The sequence below is a fragment of the Mus caroli genome, chromosome 11 (genome assembly GCF_900094665.2).
Source record: "Mus caroli chromosome 11, CAROLI_EIJ_v1.1, whole genome shotgun sequence".
NCBI classification, from domain to species: Eukaryota; Metazoa; Chordata; class Mammalia; order Rodentia; family Muridae; genus Mus; species Mus caroli.
In genome coordinates this window covers 46,879,058-46,899,115 of record NC_034580.1, presented here as the reverse complement: position 1 = coordinate 46,899,115, position 20,058 = coordinate 46,879,058, and the positions used below count along the sequence as shown (strand labels likewise).

At 44.3% G+C, this 20,058-nt stretch overlaps 2 protein-coding genes across 4 annotated transcripts in view; one reads left to right on the top strand and one right to left on the bottom strand.

The window, feature by feature from the left end:
- Positions 1 to 3,802, bottom strand: part of Cdkl3 (cyclin dependent kinase like 3) — an 85,020-nt gene extending 81,218 nt beyond the window's left edge. The window contains exon 1 of one of the 3 annotated variants that reach the window (XM_021178019.2): positions 3,766 to 3,802. The gene's annotated coding sequence lies outside the window, so the exon portion shown is untranslated. Of the gene's footprint in view, positions 1 to 2,530; positions 2,540 to 3,422; positions 3,611 to 3,765 lie in introns of those variants that run through there. The other 2 variants (XM_021178017.2, XM_021178020.1) reach the window with 2 other exon arrangements.
- Ube2b (ubiquitin conjugating enzyme E2 B) lies at positions 3,752 to 19,366 on the top strand. Its single transcript, XM_021178030.2, has 7 exons — positions 3,752 to 3,855; positions 4,171 to 4,239; positions 6,642 to 6,722; positions 9,084 to 9,109; positions 13,522 to 13,611; positions 16,270 to 16,358; positions 18,110 to 19,366. Exons 2-7 carry the CDS (start codon positions 4,196 to 4,198, stop codon positions 18,236 to 18,238), a joined length of 459 nt encoding a protein of 152 aa, XP_021033689.1. The 5' UTR covers positions 3,752 to 3,855; positions 4,171 to 4,195; the 3' UTR covers positions 18,239 to 19,366.
- The last annotated feature ends 692 nt before the right edge of the window (positions 19,367 to 20,058 follow it).

Below are 20,058 nucleotides of genomic sequence, written 5' to 3'. Positions count from 1 at the left end.
CAACGGGGTGAGGGCGGGGCCCTGCGGCGTTCGGAGCACAGTACGCAAGACTGGAAATTGCTGGGGTCCTGACCCGGAAGGGAAAGTGACACGAAACAGAAAATGGACCAGAGGGGACGAGGGAGAGCGGGGGGGGACGTAGGAGGCCCGCGTGGTGGGGGGGGGGGGGGGGGGGGGGGGCGGGTGGAGAAATGAGGGAGAGCGGGGCATTTTATAGCAGAATGAACGCCTGGAGGCTTTCGCCCGGCAAGAGAGCGTTTTGTCACCTGGGTGGTTGCTGGTCCCTTACTTGTGCCCGGTTCTAGGAGGCTGACGGAGATAATTGGATCTAAGGAACACTTATGGGGCTACAGTTTGCCCAGTGATTCGTTACTATTCCATGCAACCGATTTCGACCTCAAAGTCGGCATAATCCTTAAACCGGGGACAAGGTGGTTTTTGGGTAGAGGGCTTAGCTCGGTAGTAAGCCACATACTCAGCGTTCACTACTCCCCTGACTTATTTCTAACACTAATTCTGTACACATTTTCAGTTTCCCAATTACTACTGCTTTCTACCTACTAGTAATCCCTTTTTGTTTGTTTTGAAACAAGGGCTACTATATAGCTCCGGGTGGCCTGGGACTCACAATATATACCTCCAGGCTGGCCTCAAACTCCCAAGTATCTGCCTGCTTAGAGTGCTGTGCTGAGTGCCATCATACCCAGCCCTAGCAGTACTTTTAAAGTTTTCTCATGACGTGTGAAACGCAAAACTTTTTAGGAAAACAAAATAATTCACCGGACTCTGCCACAGACTGAGTAACTACAAGGACGCCTAGGGATGTACTTTTAAATAGCCCGCAGAGCTTTTAAAAGGGCTCCATTTTTAGAGATCTTGATTTAACTGTAATAGCAAAAGTAGGTCAACGAGATAGCTCAGTAGGAAAAGGCTATGAAGCCCAAAGAGTAGAGTTCAATTTCTTGGACCTACGTGGTGGAAAGAACCAATCCTCCAAGTTGTCTTGTGACCTATACACACAAATGAATGTGCACAAGGAGTGTGCTGAGTAGTGTAAAAAAGAAACTAGTCTGCTTTTTAAAAAAAACAAAAACAAAGCCAGGCCGGCGCAAGCCTTTAATCTCAGCACTTGGAAGGCAGAGGCAGGTGGATTTCTGAGTTCGAGGCCAGCCTGGTCTACAAAGTGAGTTCCAGGACTGCCAGGGCTATACAGAGAAACCCTCTCTCGAAAAAAAACCAAAAAACAAAAAACAGTTTAGAGCTGGAGAGATGGCTCAGCGGTTAGGTTTATGACTACTACTGCAGAGGTCCTGAGTTCAGTTCCCAGCAACCACATGGTGGCTCACAACCATCTATAATGAGATCTGATGCCCTCTTCTGGTGTGTCTGAAGACAACTACAGTGTATTTGTACAAAGAAAATAAATCTTAAAAAACAAACAAACAAACAAACAAACAAAAAACAGCCGGGCATGGTAGCTCACACCTTTAATCCCAGCACTTGGGAGGCAGAGGCAGGTGAATTTCTGAGTTCAAGGCCAGCCTGATCTACAGAGTGAGTTCCAGGACGGCCAGGGCTACACAGAGAAACCCTGTCTCAAAAAACAAAACAAAAAACACAAAACAGACAAAAACAGTTTAGACGCATTTCCATTTTTGCAATTTTGCTACTAACTGCTAGAGCCTGGCTTTGGAGGTTGAGAGTTAGGAGGGCTGGGCACTTGGCTTGGATTTTTCTTTTCCCTATAAATAAGAATGTTGTGAGACCTGCTATATGTTTACTTAAGATTTGTTATGAACTAAATATTTGCAAGGAGCAAAGCATGAATTAGTGAGCCCCTGTCATCACAAACTAACTCCCAATCCCAGGGCTCAGGAGAGAGGAAGTCAGAACTATGTGAGATTGAGGCCAGCCTGGTCTACATAGCAAGTTACCCTGTTTTAAAAAGTGAAATTACAGTTCTAAGACTGAGGTTGTAGGTTTACAGCAAGCCACCTGGCCATGAAATTGTGTGGATTTTGTTAACATTCTACCCTCTATATTTTTGGGAAGCATTCAATTCATCAAAACATTTCATTTTGGATATAAAAAAAACTATCCCGTCCATTTTAAAAAGTAATAAATTGCTAGATAAGCAACAGAATGAGATTAAAAAAAAAAAGAGTCTGCCATTTCACTCTATGTATTTCTTGATCTTGAGGAAGATTCAAGATAGGTATGGCTGGACGGGAAGAAAAAAAGCCCAGGCACTTGTACCGGCCTAGGGGATTTAAAGAGCCCGTTTTCCCCCAAGACAAGGTCTCTCCCAGTTCTAGGTGCGGTGGTATTTGCAGACCTCTAGTCCCTGCCTACCCAGTGCTGGAGTTGTGCTTGTGTGCTGCATCCTTCTCAATAACATTTTACAGGGCTACCTAAAGCCCTGGGGTTCTACGGAATAACTCAAAGAGAAGAAACGTAAAGGTAAGAATATTTAACTTTAGCTTAGTCACATTGTGAGGACACAGCAGCGACTAGCATGAGTTAGACATACCTGACAATCCTCAAGGTTACTTTTTGGCGGGGAAGGGTGAGACTCTCAGGCTGCCTAGGGTGGCTACCATCCAGCTTCACTGAGGCTAGCCTTACACTCCTGATTCTTTCCACTCTCCGAATGGTGGGATTAGCAGGATGCACCGAGACGCTGGGTTCTCAAGGTCATTTTAAATCAAGAGAATTGTTTGAAAGAAGGAGGGATAAGGACAGTGGAAAAGGTTAACCCTTCCTGGTTTCATGGAACCATGCGAAGGAGTGGAGCAGTGGCGTCTCATGCTCTTCCCCCTTCTTGAGTTAAAGAATTCCGCATCTACTACACTGTTCCGGTCCCTAGAACTAACAAATCCCCAATACAGGGCTAGAAGCTGAGCACGGCAATTCCAGAAGCCTGCTGGGGGCTGTGGTGGCTATGGTGGTCAATGCTTCGGAATCGGCTATGAATCATCCCCGCCACCGCACTTCTGGTCCATTTGGCCCCTCTTTGCTATTGTATAAAGCTTGTCATGAGTTACCTCAGAGTCGAGCTATAACTCCCACCCATGTCTGCACGATCTCTCCCCTGATCTGAATCATTTTTGTAGGTTTCTTTGACAACCAGCAGAATTGATATGCTCTAAAATCACACCCACTCACTTCTTGAAAAACACAATTGTACCCCACCGCAGGCAAATTCACAGATTCCAATTCAAAGACTCCATAGATGGAGTCTTTAAGGTTTGGGCAATCTATTCCACTCTCATTTCTGTATAGATTCTAAGTATGGAAATTCCATTAACAGGAACAGGCTATTGATGCAAATACCCTTAATCCCATCTCATTTGCACCGACCGTAGCATTCAAAGCCGTTCATTACAAGGCTTTGCCACACTTTCAGTACCTGTCCCACGTACCAGAGTTGCTAAGCCACTTGAAACACAGAATTAAGTCCAGATTTTTTTTTTTGTTGTTCCGTTTTAAAAGACTCAGAACGCAAGCGGCTCCTTCCACAATGTCTCCTTATGCAAAGCCCCAGTACTTTGGGACCAAAAGAATAATGTATGACTAGAGGTGTCAACTCCTTAAACTCAAGGACCTGCTTTGTTAGACCTGAAACCAGAGCCAGGATAGGCCGTCACGTGACCTGCTCTGATGGCGTCACAGGCACACGTGGTTCTAGATACTTCGCTCCCTCCCCCTCAGGGGTGGATTGTTGACAGCGGCGCTGGCGGTCACGTGACCTGACGTCACCCCCACCTCCTCTCCCCCGAAATCTCAGGCTCCGGATGCACCACTCTCTCCGCGTCCGGCCGAACTTGAAACTAGCGACGGGGGGAGCGAGGCGAGGTAGCGGGTGGGCTCCGTGGGCGTTGGGCCGGGCCGTGTTCAGCGTGAGCACGGAGCGGACCCTCCGTAGTTGCCCGCGAGCAACAAGCCCGGAAGGCCGCCTTCTGCCCCTCCGGTGCGCCGCGCGCGCCCGCTCGCCCCGCCCCCTCTCCCCCCTCCCGCCGTGGTACTGGCGGAGGGCGGAGGGATCTGGAGGCGGCGGAGGGAGACGTCATTGCAGGGTTGTTTGTGCAGTCTCGGTGGCGGCGGCGACCCACAGTGATTCGGCCGCTGCGCCGGGGGGTGGGGGGGCTGAACGGGACTCTTTTCTTTCAGACTGACCGCGGGGCAGCTGCGGAGCATGTCGACCCCGGCCCGTAGGAGGCTCATGCGGGATTTCAAGCGGTAAGGGCCCTCGTCTTAGCCCAATATGACGGCCTCTTCCCGAAGCCATGGACTGTAGGGCGGGGATTCCGGATATCTTCCCCCTGGTGACCCTGAGGAGGCGGGCAGTGGGCCTGCGGGACCCACGGCAGTCCCGGTTTCCCGGTGGCTCTTACTCCCTCGCTTCATACCTCCCTCTGTCTGGAGTAAAGATGGTCGGTACTACAGCCTCCTGCCCTTCCCCCCCAAAAGTAGGAAGGTGGCTATCGCTGGGCCTAGGTGTCCCAGAGGCCCACCTAGGGCAGATGCAGACGCTTCACCTCCCGCCTCTGCACCCTGCGGCGTCCCCTCCCCAGGTGGTGCGAGTGAGCTGCTCCTGAGGCTCCGGCCTCGCCTGGCGGACCAGTCCAGCTTTGTTACAGGGCCCCGTGATCTCCTGTTGGTAGCGAGAGATTGGGGTGAATAGTGCCCCAAATCTCTCCCTTTCTGCAGTGGTGAGGGTGGGGTCTGCTGCGCGAGGTCCGGAGGTGGTTAGCCCATCCCCCGAAACCCGATCTGCCCCCGCCCACCTGGAAGGACCTTGAGAACTGGCTCGGGAAACCTGGGCCTGGAGCTAGCCACTCGGGCTGCCAGTGCCTTCTGGAACTGAGATCTGGCCCCGGAATAAAAGCCTATCTATAGCCTCCCCAGCCTGGAAAAATGCCTTCCGTCAGACTGGAGCTAATCTGATACTCCACCTGGGCCTCCTTTTGGAAAATAGGGGTTTATAGGAAATGTGGGGCTTGAAGGAAGAAGATGACCTCTCCCAGTTGTTTACCTCTCCTTGGAAACGTACAAGTGCAGAAACAGTAGACTAGATACTAGTTTTCTTTCTGGGCAGACCCACTGTGATTGAGACAAATCTGTAATATAAAAACTTAGATTTGCCTCTCAGGAAGCAACTGCTCAACTTTGCCATTATAAAGCCCTTTATGAGAGAGAGAGAGAGAGAGAGAGAGAGAGAAAACCCTTTATGAGGCATTTGGAAGCTGTTGTCTTGGGACCTGGACAACTTCATCATTTAATTCGTTGCTGATTTTAGCCACACAATTGAGGAATGAAGCAGTAAATTCGTCCCTCTCAGTCCTGTTAGTGACCTAATCTGCTTGAGGTTGACCAGTTTGCCAAGTGTCCACTTAAAAATCACAACATACTTTGTGTGATGGACAGGTTTTTGTTGTTTGCTTGCTTGCTTGTTTTTTTTTTGTTTTGTTTTGTTTTGTTTTTCCAAGATAGGGTTTCTTTCTCTGTGTAGCCCTGGCTGTCCTGGAGCTCACTCTATAGACCAGGCTAGCTTGAACTCAGAAATCCGCCTGCCTCTGCCTCCTAAATGCTGGAATTAAAGGCGTGCGCCACTACTGCCTGGCTGGTTTTTTTTTTTTTGTTTTTTTGTTTTGTTTTTTTGTTTTGTTTTTTTTTTAATGATGTGCCAGACAAAGAGATGTCCTTTTTGGTGCAAAAGTCACCCAATGCTTGAAGTCACTATATTTGATTAGCTCTGTAACTGATACACAAATAAAACGTTCCATTATGGATAATACATCATCTATTATTATTTATCTCTCGTTCATTTTTGCAATTTCTGTACTCGATTCCCAGTTGAATACAAGGTGCCTTTGGTGGTTTCCCAAGGATCTTGAGGTTACGTGAAATTGCTGATGATGTCTGTTGAAAGCATTGTATGGAGGCCTGAGGTATATTTGGCCTGAGAGCAGAGTTTTTAAAATGGAGACTGCTGGGAAAGCTAGCTGGCGCTTCTGACTACTTTAGAAAGGCACTGTTTGAAGCACAGGCCATGAAGTGAAACTTGCTTTCTAGTTAAATGGAGTATTTTTTTTTTTTTTTTTTTAGTCATTAGTACATTTTTGTGTTGTGTAGTGTCTGTAGTTAGGACTGGAGATCCTTCCATGATTAAGGTACGAAAATTGTAAGTTTTTGTTGTGGTTTTTGGTTTTTGAGACAGGGTTTTTTTGTGTAGCCCTGGCTGTTTTGGAACTCGCTCTGTAGACCAGGCTGGCCTCCAACTCACTCACCTACGTCCCAAGTGCTGGGTCTAAAGGTGTGGACAACCACTACCACCTGGTAGTTGCAGGTTATCTAAAAGTATTTTTCATTGCTAAAATTGTAAACTTTGCGTGGGTCAAGAGGGCACTCTGAAAACAAGTTCCTCAAGAGACCATATCTTAAATTTTGCTGTTTGAAGAAGGACTTAGAGATCTGGTAGTATTAATAGGTATATTAACCTGGTTGATTCATTTAGATCGTAGCTCATTTCAGCTCCAACTATAACAAGTCAGTCTAGCCAATCTGTCAGAGTAGCTCCAGTAGGGTCTGACCTCACCGGCCTATGTTCGACTCTGAGAATGACTACTCTGGACTTGCAGATTGCAAGAGGACCCACCTGTGGGGGTCAGTGGCGCCCCGTCTGAAAACAACATCATGCAGTGGAACGCAGTTATATTTGGGTGAGTTGAGCTAGGGATTGCTCAGAAAAGGTAAGTCGATAAGCACTGGGGAGAGAGGCTGAGGCTGATTCTGAAACTCACTTGTGTGGGGCGGGGACACATCTTTTGAGAACCCTGGGCCTCCTGTGCTAATTGTGCTCCCATCCCTAAGCTGTATACCCAGCTCTTGAAACATTTTGTTGAGTCTGGGGCACTTATATAAAATTGGTCTGCTTGCTGTTATGTTTAATTTGGCTTCTTTCCCTTGAGCCAAGGTGTGTTGCAGTGTTGCTCAGGGTGATTTTGAACTGGGCTGAAGTGATCCTCTTGCTTTAGGCCCTCTGGAGTAGCTGGGATTGTGGGCGTATGACACTGTGGTATGGTTTTATGGTTACTCGAGGTAACTGATCCTAGGGTGTGAAGGCTTTGAGTGAAGCTGAGTGGTAGACTGCTTGCCTGCTATGCATATGGCCCAGGGCTTGATCCCCACACTAATAAGTAAATGCTGGAAATTAAATGGGCTAATGAAGGAGATCAGGTAAACCACCTCATACAAAATGTGCCGTGCAAGTGTTTATGCCCCTACTGTTGGAGCTGTAAGGACACTTGGAACCAAAAGGACCAAAAACTTTGCTGTGACAAGAATTTTAGCTAAAAATCACATATGCACAGCCCCTCGAGAAGCTGCTGGATGACTTTGGGTAATACTGAGGTTGAAACACCCTGTAGGCAAATGCCCCATCCATCACTGGGCTGCACTTCTAGCACCTTTGAGATTCTATTGAGATAGACTCTTGACAGGGTGGGGTTCAACCCTTTGATCCAGCACTTAGAGGCTAAGGTCTAGGCTGCCTGCTGAGGTCCTGTCTCACAAAAAAACAACAAAAAGATCTCCATGCACTTCTCAGACTTGGGATCTTCTTGCTTCAACATCCTCAGTGCTGGGAACACAGGCATAGGCTACCATATAATATCTTTTTAATTTCTTGTTTATTATTTGTGCTTATTATTTGTGTGCAAGTGTGCACACCTGTATGCTAGCTGACTGACTGAGTAGGTTTCTGTAACCCATAACACTCAGTGTAGAAGTAATATGACAATTGTGTAGTCATTTCTCGCCCTCCATCATGTGTTCAAGAGATAGTATGGCGAGTAGTTCTACCTGCTAAACTGTCTTGCTAGCCCTGCACATCCTTTTTGATTTAAAATGTAAAAAAATTTTGATTATGTGTGTTTGTCTATCTATGGGATTATGGGAATTTACCACTACAGCTAGTTATGGTATGGTATGATTTTACAGTCAACCCAGGTAATTGATTAAAAACTAGGGTTTGAAGGATATGTGTATAAGACAGCAGGTGCCCATTGGAAGCCAGAGGCAGTGTCTGATATCCTGAAGTTGTAAGCTCCCTGACATGGGTGCTGGAAATCAAACTCCTGTAAGAGGTTTTTTCAAATACTCTTCATCAGTAAGCTGTCTTACAAGGATCTACATTTAACTAGTATATAACTAGTGGGGGATCTACACTTAACTAGTGGATAACTAGTGGGGTACTAGGAATGTAGCTAGCTCAGTGGTGGAGTGCTTGCCTAACATTCCTGAAGTCCTGGTCAGCAGTCATCTGTAAGCATAGCCCCTGGAGGGCTGAGGCAGAAGGATCACAATGTAGAAGCCAACCTGGGCTATTCATTTAGTAAGACCTTATCTCAAGAAAATCAAAATAGGTATACTGACTTATCCTTAATAAATCCTAGCACTCAGAAGTCTGAGGCAGGACGATTGCTGCATGGTTGGGCAAGCCTGGGCTGGGAGACCCGCATCCCCTGCTTTTTTTTTTTCCTCTGTATGTGTTATACCATCCTTTTTAAAATCTTAGTTTGAGATGGCCTTGCCAAGTTAGTCAGGCTGGCCTAAGACTGTGTATCTGAGTATCTGGGAATACAAGTGTGTGGTACCAGGTTCACTTGTAGACTCTTGGGTTTTTGTTTGTTGGTTGGTTTTGGTTTTGAAAACAGGGTTTCTCTGTGTAGCCTCTGGCTGTCCTGGAACTCACACTGTAGCCCAGGTTGGCCTCAAACTCAAGATATCTTCCCAGTGCTGGGAATAAAGGCACATACCTTTATTTGGGTGTGTGCCGCCACACTCAGCTGTACTGTATTCTTTTGCAACAAAATCATAGACAAGTTTCCTTTCAAAAAGAACTTGAGCATTGAGAGTCCTTTGTGCTGCCAAGGCTGTGGCAGTCTGACAGGTAAAGTTTATGCAGCTTTCAGGAGCAGGGTGAGTGCTGTCCTCCTAGTTCCCAAATTATCCTTCCCTCCCCGAAGACAGAGAAAGAAGAGTAAAAAACTAATTTTAATCAGAGATCTTTTTGTTTTCAGACCAGAAGGGACACCCTTTGAAGATGGTAAGTAATTCTTATTATCTACATATTAAAAGGGTGCCCTTTGGTCAGAGACTCTTAACAGTAGTTGAAGACAGGCTCTACTCTTAATAAGCTATTGGTATACTAAGCAAGCAAATGAAAAGTTAGAGCTCATGGGGATCTTTTTTTTTTTTGCACATCACCTTGGTCACCTTTCACCAGTTTTCCGTGTGACATGGGTTACCTATAGAGCTGTAGGTCTAAGTGGTCTGTGTTACAAAATAGTTGATGTTTGGGCAGCCTAATAGAGGGTGCTCCTTGGGTACTGCTACCAAGTGGGTAACTGTTTCCTTGCTTTCTTGTCTGCATTGATAAGGGTGTTGTAAAAAATTTTCATTTCTTTTTTTCCCTAGTACTAGGGATTTAATCCAGAGCTTGGTATGTTCTAGGGAAGCACTCCACAGCCAGGCATCCCTGAGTCCTGAATTCATAGTTACCAGTAGCTTCACTACTCAGCATTTAGCACCCAGAAACATTGTGCAGTCATTTGCATCTCAATTTGGGTCTAACAGGAGCCAGGAAAATGGGAGAATGATTCTAATCTGTAATCACAATTAAGTTTATTAAATTGACTTTAAGCAGGTACTGAAAGATTTTCCCTGATTATAGTGGATTTAAAAAAAATTAAATAGCTTTGCTGTAATTATCAGAATGACTTCAGAATTCATCTGTTCAGCATGTTTGACAAGAACAGTCACTATGGCCGGGCATGGTGGCGCACGCCTTTAATCCTGGCACTCGAGAGGCAGAGGCAGGCGGATTTCTGAGTTCAAGGCCATCCTGGTCTGCAAAGTGAGTTCCAGGACAGCCAGGGCTATACAGAGAAACCCTGTCTCGAAAAACCCCCCAAAAAAAGGAAAGAAAGAAAAAAAAAGAATAGTTACTATGAACTATTTGTGAGAGAACCACCTGCAAACCTGAGAAGTGAGTGGTGCCGTTCTTGGACGCTAGGATATTAAGTACCTGTTGAAGAATGAGAATGCTGGTCTAGATGTCGGTCTTAGACAGAGATGCTGTCGAATAACCTAGCACCTGTACATGTGAGCTGGATCTCACTGTAGCCTCTTCTGTAGGTCTAGACTCACAGATCCTCCTGCCTCTGCCTTCCAAATGCTAGGACTATGCTCTTTCTCACTAAACATGTATGCACGTGTAGGGATGCATACCACACGGTCTCTCACTTATTTCTGAGTAGGCATGAGGAATCCCAGGAGCTACTGAATGATTGTGGCACACTTCTTTAACTATGTCAGGACTTCTCAGTTGTCCATTCCCAAACTCTTCAAGATGTCTTGAGTCCTCCATTCAGGAGACCTGTGATCATCTTTAACAGTGCTGTGTTGACCTTTGCATTGCTGATACAAAAGCAGCCTAACTAAGCTAGATCTGTACCTAAGGAATTGAGCATCTAAGGACGAGCTGAGACTGTGGCCCACACTGTGCTAACAACAGTGGCTGTGTTCTTTGCATGTTACAAGGACTTGGTGATAGTTGAAATTGCTCGTCATTACATTGGACTGCTCCTTAATACTGTGCGTGATGAAGGACCTCAGTGGTACTTCCACAGCAGAGTGGGTGGAGCTGGCAGGCCTGGAGCAGGAGCTGGGTTACTGGGGGAGTGCGTGCCTGCCATGCCCTTGGGTCTGTCTGTAGATTGTCCAAAAAAAACAAAGACAAAACTTTTAGTATAGCAGTTTAATTCTGCTGTACTTTACATGATTTTTATTTCTGTATATATTTTTAAATTACATTAAACTTGTAATTGAGTAGAGAGGTGGTTTTTTGTTTTTTGGATTCTCCCCCCCCCCATGCTCCATTACAACAAACAAACAAACAAACAAACAAAAACCAACTTGTGCAATATCAGACCTGTCTAGTTATCTGAAAGGGCTGTGAAAATCCTTTTCAGTTACATATTGTGTGAGGCCATATTTTCTCCATGTACTGTATGTCAACTAAACAACATATTGTAACAGATTGCATGTAGATAAGAGAACCCAGCTGTCGTCTTTAAACCAAACATGAAGGAGAACTGTACAAATGCAGAATAGTAGTGTGCTTGTCACTAGCAAGTCTTTAAGTATGTTATTTAGTATTTCTCTTAAGTATATTATTTAAGCCAGGCGTGGCAGCCCACGCCTTTAATCCTAGCACTTGGGAGGCAGAGGCAGGCGGATTTCTGAGTTCGAGGACAGCCAGGGCTACAGAGAAACCTTGTCTCGAAAAACCAAAAAAAAAAAAAAAAAAAAAAAAAAAAAAAAAAAAAAAAAAAAAAAAAAAAAAAAAAAAAAAAAAAAAAAAAAGTAAATGATTTAGGTAGGTTAATATGTTATAAGGCTCAATTGCTTCTTGGAGGATTTTCCCAGGGCCTCTGTTTTGGCAGCTGGAGAATGACCCCAGGTGTGCAGGCCAGGGCTCTCCGCTTAGCTCCCAGCCCGTTTTACTTTATTTTGAGACAAGGTCCTGCAGAATTGCCAGGTTGGCCTGGAACTTGACATCTTGTCTTAGCTGCCTGAGTAGCTGGGGTTACAATATTTCTTATGCATCCCACCCCAGGCTTTTTATCTGCTTGCTATGCAAGTGTTCTATAACTGAGCTATGTCCCCAGCTGTCAAGTTAACGATTTCTGGTACAAGTTCCAGTAGGTTATTGGAAGCAGTCTGTACAGAAACACAAGGGCCAGTAAATCTCAGCTATGTGAATCTCAGAGATTTTTTGCAACCATTATTTTAATTAAATGCTATTTTTAAAAATTAATGTTTTGGAAATCAGAAAGTGGTAATATTTGGGCCACGACATTGTTTTGTACTTTGCTGCTGCTTGGTTCTATCTGGTTCTTGGCGTTCTTGTGGCTGTTGCCATGGTGAGTTAATCACAGTCTATGCTATTCTCTGTGCCTCTCTGCTGAGTGGTCCTTAGAGCAAAAAGCTCAGCTACCTCACATGCTTTCTTGAAACTGTATAGTCCAGCTGTTGGATTTTTATATATTTATTTTTTTTAATTTAGTCCAGCTGTGTTTTTTTGTTGTTGGTTTTTTTGTTTTTTGGTTTGTTTTGGTTTGTTTTGGTTTGGTTTTTTGGTTTTTTCGAGACAGGGTTTCTCTGTATAGCCCTGGCTGTCCTGGAACTCACTCTGTAGACCAGCCTGGCCTCGAACTCGGAAATCCACCTGCCTCTGCCTCCCAAGTGCTGGGATTAAAGGCGTGCACCACCACTGCCCGGCCCAGCTGTTTTTATAATTGCAAAAATGAGAAAGTAGACTTGAAACACATAAGGACTGGAGGTGTAGGTCAGCAAAGAGTATATGCCTAAGACCTCCATAAGGCCATTGTGGTTTGATCCTCAGCGTAGTAGTTAAGACTAACTTTGGGTTTTTTTTTTGGTTTGTTTTTTTTTAAAGATTTATTTATTTATTATATGTAAGTACACTGTAGCTGTCTTCAGACACCCCAGAAGAGGGCATCAGATCTCATTACGGATGGTTGTGAGCCATCATGTGGTTGCTGGGATTTGAACTCATGAACTTCAGAAGAGCAGTTGGCGCTCTTAACCACTGAGCCATCTCTCCAGCCCCAAGACTAACTTTGTTAACTGTTTCCTCAATTAATGTGTATGCAGATAGGAGATAGGACTTAGTACTCAGTAGCTTACATCTTTAACCTCTCTAACCCCAAGTTTCCAACTAATAGCAACAACAAAAAGTAACAAAGTAGAGTGTGCTCCAAATCTATGACACGTGACGATGTGAAGTACATAGCTGGTTCTTAGCGTTCAAATGAAAATAGAACTACCTTTCCCATCAGGGTTAGCGCCCGAGCTGTCCTTTGCTGGGTGGTCGGTGGCTCTCAGAGGCCTTTGGCGCCCTCCTTTTCAGCTATAAACAACTTTCTAGTTCTTTGAGTGTGTATTTTTAAAATATTAATAGCTAGGGCCCAGTTGCCTTCCAAAAATCTGACAGTTGGGAGTGCTGAGATGGCTCAGAGGGTGAAGGAGCTCACCCACACCAACCCTCACAATCTGAGTTTGATTCCTAGAGCTCAGGTGAAGGTGGGAGGAAAGAACTAACTTCAGGACAATTGACCACTGACCTCCACACATCCCAGCTGTGCTGCCTACCTGCCTGCACAGATCATACAGTCAGTTAATCAGATGTGACAGTTGCCGCTTAGCACTTTTCTCCAGTAGCCCATGAAAGGGCTTATCCTCAGCTTTTGACAGCATTGCTTGTTTCATAGTCTATAACAGAAGTATGTTAGGTATTTTATACGCTAAATGAGAGTTCTCGGGCTAACGAGTGTGGTTGTGGAAAATTTGATATAGACTTAAGAATTATTTGATGAAGACATTTAAAAGTAATGCTTGTCTTTGTTGTACTTTGGTTTGTTTTCTATTCAGGTACTTTTAAACTAGTAATAGAATTTTCTGAAGAATATCCAAATAAACCACCAACCGTTAGGTTTTTATCCAAAATGTTTCATCCAAATGGTAAGTCGCAGCCTCCTAGATTGTTCAGGGTGGGGGAGGGCTGGAGGGTTCGTTCCTCCCGTTGGGCACAGCTTATTCTTACAGTTAGGGCTGGTCTTCAAGTACTGCTTCCACACCTGTGTTAGCTACAGTTTCATTGCTAGAATCTTAACAGGGTTCCATGTGTGAATTAAAGTGATTTAATAACATCTGAATTAAAAGTAATAAACATTTATTTGCTTAAAGAACACAAATTTTACCTGAAACTTAGCTTTTAAAAACCACGCATTCAAGCCAGGAGGTGGGTAATCAGGAATTCAAGGTTGTTCTTAGCTACTTAAAAGCCAGACTGGACTGAGACCCTATCTCCCAAAACAAAATAAAATGTCTCCGTAGGTAAAAAGGTCTAAGTGTGAGAGCCTGAGTCGGGTCTCCAGGATGCCCATGATAGAACCAATTCCTGCAGGTTGTCCTCTGATCTACACATGCACATGTGTGCACACTCAAATGAGTAAAACAGCTAAATGATGGGATCTCAGAGCCAGGCTGGCCTTCAGGTTGATGGAACCAAGGCTGACCGAGCTCAGGATCAGCTGCAGGGGCTTAAGGGCAGGTGCCACCATGCCCAAAATCTGTGGTGCTAGGAATCAAACTGGACATTTGCACAGTAGGCAGCACTCCACAACCTGAGCTACATGGCCAGTCTCGGTTGACACACTCACATATAGAACGTATGCACCGTTCTACTTGCCAGTTCCTGTTTGTTGGTTGATTTTTCAAGGCAGCCCTGGCTGTCCTGGGACTTGCTTTGTAGACAGGGCTGGTCATGAACTCAGAGCTCTATCTGCCTCCTGAGTACTGGGATTGAAGGTGTGCTCCAGCACTGCATTACACAATTACACCATGTTACAAAAGTACAACACATTAAAATTACACAGCTCAGTAGAGTTTGGGTGTAGTCACAGACACAGCAAAACTATGAATGTGGCTGGCTTCCTCTTGTCTTGTGAGACACAACAAATAGTCTGGGCACTTTGTTTTAATGGGTTCTTAGCGCACACTGCCCTGACTGACTTTTCACCTATGTAGACCCTAGGTCGGTCTATCGAGATAACTGTAGCTGTACTCCGTCTCTACTGCTTGAATAATATTTTACTATTTGGATGGATTCTGTTTACCTGTGGATCAGTTGATGGACATTTAGATGCAAGTTTCTTTTTGGTATCTAAAAAATCAACACTAGTTCAAGATTTTATTATTATCAAATGCTTTTTTTTTCTTCTGGCCTGTATGCCATTTCATTCTATAGAAAAGATGAGAGGTGGCTGACTTATGCTCTCAGGCCAGAAGGTCTGAACTGAAGTTAACTGTTAGCACAGAGAAGTGAGGCCAGGAGGGTAGGCAAAATTGCCCAGAGGGGTATAACAGGGACGGAACGTGGGGACCCTAGGATTTACACTCCCACTCGCACTCACACACACCACGCTCTTTCTCCCTCAGTCCTGTTTTCCATGGAGAATATCCTGGTTCTGAGGCTTTTCAGTTTGGCAAGATTGCCGGAAGTGGAACATGCCTGTAATCCCAACACGATCTCTTGGAGGTAGAGAGAGGCAGGAGGGAGGGTTAGAGCTCAGAGCTGTGCTAGACTCAGCAGGCCTGGACTACACGACACTCTTCTAAAAGAACGAAGCCACACTCCACGGCAATGTCTGTAACCTTGGCCTAAGGGTTTGAGTGTTGACTTCATTCTTTCTTTTTCTTCCACATGTGTGTAGCTAGGCGTTTCAGGGATCGGATGCGCATTATAAGGGTAAATACCAGCTATCAGTCTTAGCTGTAAATATTTTGACATTAATTTTACAAACGTCTGTGTCCTCATTTAGTCAAAGTGAAGGTATTTATATAATTTTTTTAAAAAATCAACAAATGGAACCTACTGGATAATTTTTAAGCGTTTTTTCAGGTAGAGGCAGGCCAATCAATCTCTGTGAGTTCAAGTCCAGCCTGGTCTACATGGTGACTTTCAGCCCAGCCAGGGCTATAATAGTGAGAACCTGTCTATAGAAACAAAAACTCCTTAATTTTGTGGCAAACGCAGGAGATAGGTGGCATTTTTGATGGCTATAAATAATGTTCCTTGAATGCGTTGTTATTTACTATTTTTGTGATGCTGGGAACCCAGGACTTTGTCCATGAGTATAATTAATTGCTCTACCACCAAGCTGCACCTCCAGACGTGAGTGCCATAGTTTAACCAGACTGGAGCATAAGGGAGTTTGCTTTTTTTTCCTCATAGATGATGCAGTTGTGAAAGTCCTACAGTAAATCTCTGTGTTCATGATAATCTGAGCATCCTCTCTAGACGTGGGTCTTTGTCAGGATCTCTGTCTGAGACTTGAGAAAGGAGGAGTGGTTTTGGTTTGGGGGCTGGGGAATGAGCCCAGGCCTGCACATGGGAAGCAGGCACACTACCACTGAGCTACAACCTTGGACCAAATTGTGGTAATGAATGTACGGCAGGCTTCAGAAAAACTTCCCTCAGCCTTCCAAAAATGCCACGCGTAGTGAGGCAGACGTTCCTTTCAGAACAAGCTTCCCTGTGAGACCGAGTTTAGTGTGTACTGAAGAGTTCTCACTGTGGCATGAGAGTTGCATGTAACTAACTGTGTTGTTTTGCAGTGTATGCTGATGGTAGCATATGTTTAGATATCCTGCAGAATCGATGGAGTCCCACATATGATGTCTCTTCCATCTTAACTTCCATTCAGGTAAGATTGAGTTCATGTGCATCACAACTTCATATTCTCTGGGATATAACCAGTTATTTAGAACCAGCACCAAGGAATTAATGCATGACTTGGACAACACCCTGACTGCTCCACACTTTATTTTTTTGTTTGTTTGTTTGTTTTTGTTTTTGAGGCAGGGTTTCTCTGTGTAGTCCTGGCTGTCCTGGAACTCACTCTGTAGACCAGGCTGGCCTTGAACTCAGAAATCCACCTGCCTCTGCCTCCCAAGTGTTGGGATCAAAGGTGTGCGCCACCACGCCCAGCTTGCTCCACACTTTATTAGTTGACATATGAGGTCTAACCCCAGCTCGCCTTTTTGGAGGGCAGAGGCCTCTTTTTGCTCAGGCTGACCCACAGAAGACTGTCTCTTCCCAAATGCTGCAGATTCAGGCATGTGCCACCATGCCTACTCACAACCTGCTTTCTTGTCTTACATCCACATTCTTACAAGTGAGACCTACTTGTGCCCACGTAGTATCTTGGGGAGAAGTAAAGTGATTGCTTAGAAAACCATCGGGACCTCCAGGAACTGCCAGGCAAAGACCCTGTACCTGTGTTGTTCCATTCAAGAAAGAGGTGCAGTAACTGTGGGTTTATGTGTCTAGGGAGGCTGAGAGAGCTGTACTGATTTGAGAAGAGCAAAAAAAACCAAAAAGCATTTCAGTGTTGTCCGTCTTTGTCTTTTTGCCTACTGCTCCACTCATCTCTGGGGAATATCATGCTACATCACTGAACCTTATTCATATCTGATTCTCACTACTTGTCTGTCTATCCTGCTTTCCCTCTGTCTATCTGCCCAATCCCTGTGTGTCTCTAATCCCCACCCCTGTCATAGTCCACTTCTGATCCCATGTCTCATGTATTTAAGATACGATCTACATAGGAGAGTGAGGTTTTTATTTTATTTTTTTTTTAAACTTAGGAATTATTTCTGTTTTTTTTTTTCTTTTTAAGGTTTATTTATTATATGTAAGTACACTGTAGCTGTCGTCAGACACTCCAGAAGAGGGGGTCAGATCTCATTACAGATGGTTGTGAGCCACCATGTGGTTGCTGGGTCAGTGCTCTTAACCACTGAGGCATCTCTCCAGCCCCAGAAGAGTGACTGTTAACCCTTAGCTTGCTCATTACCCTGTATTTTCCTTCCCACTCTGATCACCTCAGAACTTTACACTTTTATTTCCTCCCTGCTAAACATATGTGAGTAACCACAGTAATAACACTTCCCCAGCATGCCCAACTTCTGAGCACCACAAAAAAATGATAGTATTGGATCTGGGAGCTGGGCAGTGGTGGCACACACCTCTAATCCTAGTTGTAGGAAAGCAGAGGCAGAGGGAGGCCAGGGCTACACAGAGAAAAAGAGAGAGAAATATTATTAGCAGTACAAAATACATGAAATTAAATTTCTAAGGTATTTATAGGTGTTATAGTTTAAGCAGGTTAAGCTGCTACTTCAGTGGTGAGGAGGTTCTTCTATGCTAATGAATGCTGCTTTTGGCTAATCTCCTTGAGATGGGAAGTCTCAAGGCCACTGAGAACTATTTTGGAAGCTTCTGTTCTTTAGCAACAGAAACCTGCTTCATGCCATTTCTGAAGGTTTTCTGACCCGAAAGATGACATAGGAACTTCCAAGTGATTCTGTTTTGTGTGATTTTCTGTCCTCATCTGAGTCCTGTTACTATAGCACACAGCTGAACAGCATTTTCTTCTCTCCCTCTCTCTCCCAGTCTCTGCTGGATGAACCGAATCCAAACAGTCCAGCCAACAGCCAAGCAGCACAGCTTTATCAGGAGAACAAACGGGAGTATGAGAAGAGAGTTTCGGCCATTGTTGAGCAAAGCTGGAATGATTCATAATAGACACCTGGTCTGTTCATCCTTCATCGTTGTTGTGTATAATTTACCTCCCAGTAGAAAGGCTAGCAAGTTTTAAGTGCCACGGGTTTTAAGGATTCTGCAGAGAAAAAAGAAAAAGTCCTTCAGTTTAGAACCTACAAAAGCTTGTGTATCTTGATTAATGTACTTTTTATTGCATGGTGTGAACTAAGTTATTGCTGCATAAATTTGTAATATATCCTGTTTGTATTTTTTTCCAAGTGTATAATGTTGGTGTGGAGTTTTCATGACAGAATATACACATTTTGTAAATCTGTACTTTTTTCAAATATTGAATGCCTTATTTTTGAATTCTTTAGATTTTTAAATTGGAGAAAAAGCACTTAAAGTTTTTTATATATGAATATTACATGTAAAGCTGTTAAAATACATAACTTCAGTGCAAGAGACTTTGTCACTTATTTCCTCACCTGTGCACGAGGGACTGCGAAGTCTCTGCCAGGTGAGAGCCTCATTTCCAACTGCAGAAGGTCACTCTTCTGTTTTCTCAAGAAAGTCTGCAAATTTGATTCTAAAACCAATTCTGATCTCCGGCTTTATTTTGAATGTACTTATGTAAGTTCAGTTGAGTAACTATAGACTTACTGGTCTGGTTCTGTCCAGCTCTGTATTTGGGCCACTTGTTAATGTGCGTTTCTCATGTAAACTGTACCTTTTGTGACTTCACAATTGGCACCTCCACCACAAGCAGAGCTGACTTTCTCTGCTGTGTGGCAGCACCTTCACAGGCTTTTGATTAAAAAGAAAGTAAAACCATCACCATTTACCAAACGCCGTGCCGCAGTATTAGCAATGGCCGGTTGCGCTGGTTTGAGCAAGGCAGAGATTTGGAAGGAATCTTGGTGTAACTTGAATATTTGCAAACTACCTTTTAATGCAGCTGCGCGTTACCTGTTTATTCTGGAACTGTTGAGCACCAGGGCCTGCCAAGTTGCTTCTCACCTCCTCAGTTGTATCCAAGTTGTACTGCATCTTAGTTTACTGGATAGATTTAAAACACAGTATTGTAGAAAGCTAATACAAAGCTATCCTATGCCTTCAAATAGTATAGAAAATGGAAAATATACAAGTAAATTCTGTTGAACCACTTGTGCAGTCTCTCTATAGTTGAAACAGCAACTGCAGTGAGCCTGAGTTTCTTGTCATCCACACCAGCCTCCTAGAGGTGTGCTCTGGGAGCCTCTCTGCTGGAACATTGGGTTGCACAGTGACCTGACCATGTCTTGTGTTTACAAAGTTGAAAACCGGGATGGATAAGAACTGATACTTTCCTTTAGAAGTCGTTACTCCAGAAGGCTGAAAAGATGGTTCAGTGGTTATTGCACGTACTGTTTCTGCAAGAACCCAGTCTCTGTTCCCAGCTCCCACTTCAGACAGTTCCCAGCTGCCTGTAACTTCAGCTCCTGGGGTCCAAAGCTTCTGACTAAATCAGACACTGATGGTCACACAAACAGACGCTTACATAATTAAAATAAAAATGCTAATTTATTAAGCTTAGCATGGTGGCACATAACCTACTTACATCCTTGGGAGGCTGGGGAGGACCATGGTTTTGAACCTGCTATTATATGGTGAGTTCCAGGCCACTCGGGTGAGACGTGTGTGATGCTTCTGCCATTTATTTAGATCCATTACTCTTTCCTTCGGTGACTTGGACGGTAAATAAGCAATACTTGTGAGAGGGGCTCAAACTATTTCACTAAACACTATCCTGGGTATGTCAGCACCATATTTATTCTTAGCTGTTTTCTTCATCCATTTGAAAACAAATATTTCAAGTA